The 5,553-nt window shown below is 35.3% G+C and overlaps 1 protein-coding gene across 1 annotated transcript in view; it reads right to left on the reverse strand.

Annotated features, from left to right (window-relative positions):
- BRCA1 (breast cancer 1, early onset) overlaps nt 1-5,004 on the reverse strand; it is a 25,189-nt gene extending 20,185 nt beyond the window's left edge. The window contains exons 1-5 of the mRNA XM_009586683.1: nt 4,925-5,004; nt 2,758-2,811; nt 2,346-2,426; nt 1,744-1,832; nt 678-823 (exon numbers count right to left, since the gene is read on the reverse strand). Of these exons, the coding sequence (XP_009584978.1) occupies nt 678-823; nt 1,744-1,832; nt 2,346-2,426; nt 2,758-2,811; nt 4,925-5,004 (450 nt within the window). The remainder of the gene's footprint in view (nt 1-677; nt 824-1,743; nt 1,833-2,345; nt 2,427-2,757; nt 2,812-4,924) is intronic.
- Nucleotides 5,005-5,553: the final 549 nt, after the last annotated feature.

The raw sequence follows: 5,553 nt of genomic DNA on the forward strand, positions 1-5,553 counted from the left end.
AAAGAAGAATAGAAAGGAATAGTTATAACAGTATGCTATTTTCAAAAAATATGTAGTAATTATTTAAACTACAGCAGGGGAGCTGATACAGATGAACTAAGTATTTAAATTGGCAGCCTCTATACAAAAATCCAATCCGTGTAATTTATCATACTGATATCAGAAATGGAATATATTAATAGAAACAATTATCATGCATTTAACAGCTCAAATCATTAACAGTTTTATCTTACTTAGCATTCTATTCAGCATTGAGCAGATGAGACAAGAAACAACATACCATGAACAAACTCATACACACAGCAATAACCCCAAGTTGGGTAATGTCTTAAGACATATTCATGGTCTTACCACTGAAAAAGTAAAAAACCTACTAATAGTTAAGCCTCATTAAATAAGCAGTATGAAAAAGCTTGCAACCCTAGTTTAAGTAGAAGAACATATTAAGACAATATTATCTTTAAGTTCAGGTCATTTTATGCAAACAACTTTTTAAAGTAGGTTAGGAAGACAAAAATATTTAGATGTCCTTGTCTGGAATAATATTCAAGTCAAACAGTAATCTGAAAGCAACCCAAAATCTCCTATTCCATTCATTTATGTATATGCATGTATACACATTCCAAATAAAACACTAAACAATCCACAAAAATAAATTAAGGGGAAAAAAAAAATACCAAGGTGCAGTTTTCTTGTCCATTTTCTTTAGCACTTTTTTCCCTGTTTCTGAAGCCCTTACTTTGGATGACAGAACTTTCTTTACGCAGGAACTCAGCAGCAGTGGCTTCTGTGGATGTTTTAGGAAAGTGATGACTGTTTAAAACTGAAAAATGTCAATAGGAAAAAAAAGCAACAATATTTTCTTACACTGAGCATGACAACAGGTATCCTATATTAATAAAATAGCCTTGCGTAGACCCTATGCAACTAGCACACATGCAGCTAAAATACAATTATCAAAGAAAGAAATCTGATTGAATTATTAGTGTGATTGTTCTTTATGAGTACTTTTCAAGTATTAAGTAAAATCTTGATCTTGCCAACTAATTTTCCCAACCAATTTTGCTTGCATGGATAATCTAGCAAGAACAGGATCTAATACTAGTGATTTTAGAATGACTGAACAAGTTGAAAAGAATTTGAAAAGAAAGTCTAGTTTTTACAGCACAATATACTAAGAAAAAAAACCAAACCAAAACCCACAAACCACCACCCACCCCCAACAACAATATCTTGTTTCCCAAAATATAAACAAGCACGTGTCTGACTTGCCAATACCTTTTACAGGGCACTGAGTACTACAAAGGATAAATTTGGATTCCAAAAGGATATATCTGAATGAGACAAATTAACATACACTGTTACAGCACTTGCTAATTCAGGCTTTAAGACTGTCTAAGAAGTTAAAGCTGCAAGCTGGGCATAATCACGAGTAGGACTTTGCCACACAGTTATAAATTAAAGATTATTTGATACACATTCAGCCATATTTCAGGAACTGAAAATAAGATTGGTTGGAGTCATCAAATGCACAGTAAAAACCCTTAAGACTATTCAAGAGGTTACTGTAGGAAAATCTTGGAATCTTAACGGAACTTAAGCTTCTACATCCAAGAGAAAACTTTTGATAATTCTTCCCATATTGAGTACTGCACAGTAAATGAGATACCCTGCAAAAAATTATGCTACAAATGTCAAAATTTTATTAAAAAAAAAGTGGGGGTATACATTCACAACACTTACACTTTACTCCACTGTCAAGCTCAAATGCATGGATAATTTCCAACAATCCTTCAATTAGTTGCTTAAATCTGGAATTTTCTTTCAGACTTCTGAAATAACATCACCACATGAGTTGTTTTAAGACAAATGTATGGTTAACTATTAATAGTTCTCCTAGAATTTAGGCTGAACAAAAAATTGAATAAAACTGCAAAGTGGAAGATGACACAATGAGAAATTGTTGCCAAGGAATAACAACACAATTTCCCAAAACAAGCATTACTATGGGAATTAAAACTATCAAAGTGAAAATTTCGTACTTTTCCTCACGTAGTTTTAGCGCAGAGAAACTAGTTGTAATGACTGAGCAATAATACAGTCCATACTTGATAGCACAAACATTTGCTAAGAACGGTGTCTTCACCTGCAGTCACTTGAAAAAAGTTTATATTGAGGTAAGGCACTAAAGAGTTACTCCTTTAGAAACTGTCAGTTTACCTAATGGCCACCTTTTCTTGTTTATTTCAAGACATTTTTGTCTTGAGGCATTTTTAAGACAATTATCAACTTTTCCTTAGACTTCAAACTTCTCATCCTCAAGCCCACTTGCAAAGATGCATTACCTCTTGGTAACTTCAGTCTTGCACAGAGGACACTGTATCACACCTTTTTTCTTTCTCCTGAGGAGTTTGAACATGCAGAACCTAAGAAAAAAGAATAATCACGATGGTAACAAAAGGGAAGATTTTATTTTCTTTAAAACTGAGCCTAGGCATGCACCACTAAGTAGAAATCCTACATTATCAAGTTGAATGCCTGTATTCTTGTTCTGGTGTTACGATGAATTAATCAATCCCCTTTGACACATCCGTGAAACTGCAGCTATTTCTTATTCAAAATTGATTTTTCCCCTAAAATAGCTACACATTAAGTTATCAAAACACAGTATACATCATTAGCACTAAAGAAAAGAAGTATACATGGAGAATAAGAACAGATTGACTAAGAACTGCAATTACAAGTTTTCAAACCTACCTGCAGAATATATGATCACATTTTGTTGAAACTGGCTCTTCTACCACATCCAAGCTACAAAAAGAAAAATGAAGGAAAACAACAACATAGAAGTTACATATAAAATAGGAGCAACAAAATAAGATTCAGAAATACAGTCACTTTTCTGAACTTTAAAAAAAAAAAGTCTTGGTGGGGAAGAGAAGTAGGACTCATTCGACAATTTTTCATTTGAGAAGCAGGTACAGTAACAAATACTGTCATTATGTGATATATACATATCTACTAGCTCTTCACAATCTTTGTCTGCCTCTGGCAAAAAGACAGCATTTTCTGGAAATGCCAGTTCAAAAGGAAACTTGGTATTAGAACACTAATGCCTTCTTTTTCAATACTGACCTCCTGTGACAAGAGTAAAGGACAGTATAGTTCTGTTCGGTTCAGAGCCCACTGGACTCTTACTATCTTGGTATAAACCAAATGCACAGATGTGTCAACACAAATAAATATTTAAGTTACTCCTTTTTCCCCCTGGTTTTCTATTCTAAACCCATTCCTGACTAGCACAGTGTGAAAATTAACATTTAACATGATACTAGGGCTTTCAGAAAAGCTCTAATCAATTCACTTGTTCAACTCACCTTAAAATATAATCTACCTTGAACGCATACTAAAAACAAACAAACAAAAAACTATTTTAAAAAATACTGCTCTAACTTAGGCATACACTGTGTTACAAATCCTAGTTACATAAGAAAGGTTTCATGAGTTTCATAGACTGTGTACATAAGAAGCCTCTCTGTGATTGTGTTCCGTCTACAACCTAGTAGTATGTAAAAAAGTTTATATAATGATTCCAATTAAACCACCACAACAATATAACTTGGACAAAACCGGCCAAAACAAATAAAACACTATTATTGCAGAAGTCTAACTTGTGCCTATAGTAAAATATACACAGAGAGCCTAAAGCAGCTTCAGCATTATTTTTGCATGCATTACTCATTCCCCAATCTCATTCATTCATATTTTGGGATGTTTTAATATTTTAATTTGCCATAATAGAAAAGAAAGATTATACCTTTATGCCTTAATGTCACATATGGAAATAAAGCAAGACAGGGCCAACCTCACCATATTCACAGCCTTCTGCCCAGTTAATAATTACCAACAAAACTGCTAGGTGCATTAAAATCCTGGTTTTGAACTGCCATTCACAATGTGTCTTGCTATTTAAGCTAAACAGTACACACTTTCATGGTCTTTAGTGCACAAATACAAAAAAAGTAGCCATTGAAAATCTCCAGTCCATGTTGAAGGCAGCTTCCTCCCATTAATCAGTAGTACCAGATTGTGTAAAATCACTTTCTGAGATATTTCATTATTTCACATGCAATAAAGAACAGCAGATGTAGGAAATAGTTTCTACTCTAGCTCTTGTAAAATTGTTGTTAAGTCAATTAATAACCAAGCCAACCATCCAATGACGATACCTCAGCAAAAAGCATGCTGCCTCTTCAGAAAAGTTTGGATGCAGGTTTTTTTTGCATAGCACTACAGACATTCCATGCTTTCTGCTCTGTGCGTTTGTAATAGATGTTATTACCAACACAGAAACTATTTTGGTTTTCCTATGGCAGTAAAGTAAAATCTTTCCAAATGGATTTAAAATGTAAGGATTCAAAAACATTTGCCACCATAGACAAAATAAACTTCAGCAGTTTGGTTCAATAGAAGCAAGAGTCTTTCAAAAGCTTATCAGACATTCCAGGTATCTCGACTTTAACTAGAATCTATGCTATTTCAACATTTGTTTGCATTAAAGAACTACAGACCTCACTTATCTTTTAGAGACAAAGGACAAAGATCCAGGCTGCTTTACAAACAATACTTTAATCCAATCAGTTAGATTTTTTTCCTAACTGGATAGAGGACTGACATATTTAGGTTGTAATAGAAAAGCAAAATTTACTAGAACATAAGAGCAAAATACAAGTTCTGTCTTGCACTTTCTCACTTGAGCCTTACAAAACATCAATATATTTAGCCTTAAAATACAATTCTTTTTGCTTTCTGATAACCCATAGAACTGACAAAGCATTTGAAAAGAAAGGAAAAGAAGGAGAGAGAAAAACAAAAGACTCATTAACTATACTAATACAGAGTTCACATAATTCTCCTGGCATACCATATTGGGCACTCCAAATTCTTCTGCATAGCTGAAAGCACATTGTATACATCTCCAACAGCAATCACTGAGAAGTCCATCCTTCACATCCAAAAATACTCTACAGGAAAAAAAAAGTCATAGGCTTTGTTTCTGATCTGTTGCATCCCGTGACCATCTTTTCTCCTGTATGGCTTTTCCATAACATGCTGAACAGTACCGAACACTTAGCCGCTATTTCGTGAAGAGGCTTTACAGTATTGGCGGAGTTCTTACTCTGAATGTTTACAGTTAAAACCTGTCAAGTCTCTTGCAGTCGAAGGGGCAAACTGAAAGGGTTTGCAGAAGTAGCATTCAGCAGAAACTCAACAAGGGCACACACAAGCATAACAGCGAAAAAAAGGAGCTTTCTAGGCGGAAAAGGATGCAAAGGAGGGAGCAGACGTCCTTACACAAAGGACCCTGGGAACTGCCTACACCAACCAGCACAGGTAAGGCCCTACATCAAGCATCGCAAATCCTGACACAAAGAGAAACCACTTGACCTTTACGCGGCGGCAGCCCGGGAGCAGGGACAGGGCCTGCAGCGAGGCCTATCAGCAGGCCGAAGCGAAGCGGCCCAGCACCCAGCTCGCCACGCTCCAGCCGCC

This window comes from Fulmarus glacialis, unplaced genomic scaffold, assembly GCF_000690835.1.
Source record: "Fulmarus glacialis isolate BGI_N327 unplaced genomic scaffold, ASM69083v1 scaffold29891, whole genome shotgun sequence".
NCBI classification, from domain to species: Eukaryota; Metazoa; Chordata; class Aves; order Procellariiformes; family Procellariidae; genus Fulmarus; species Fulmarus glacialis.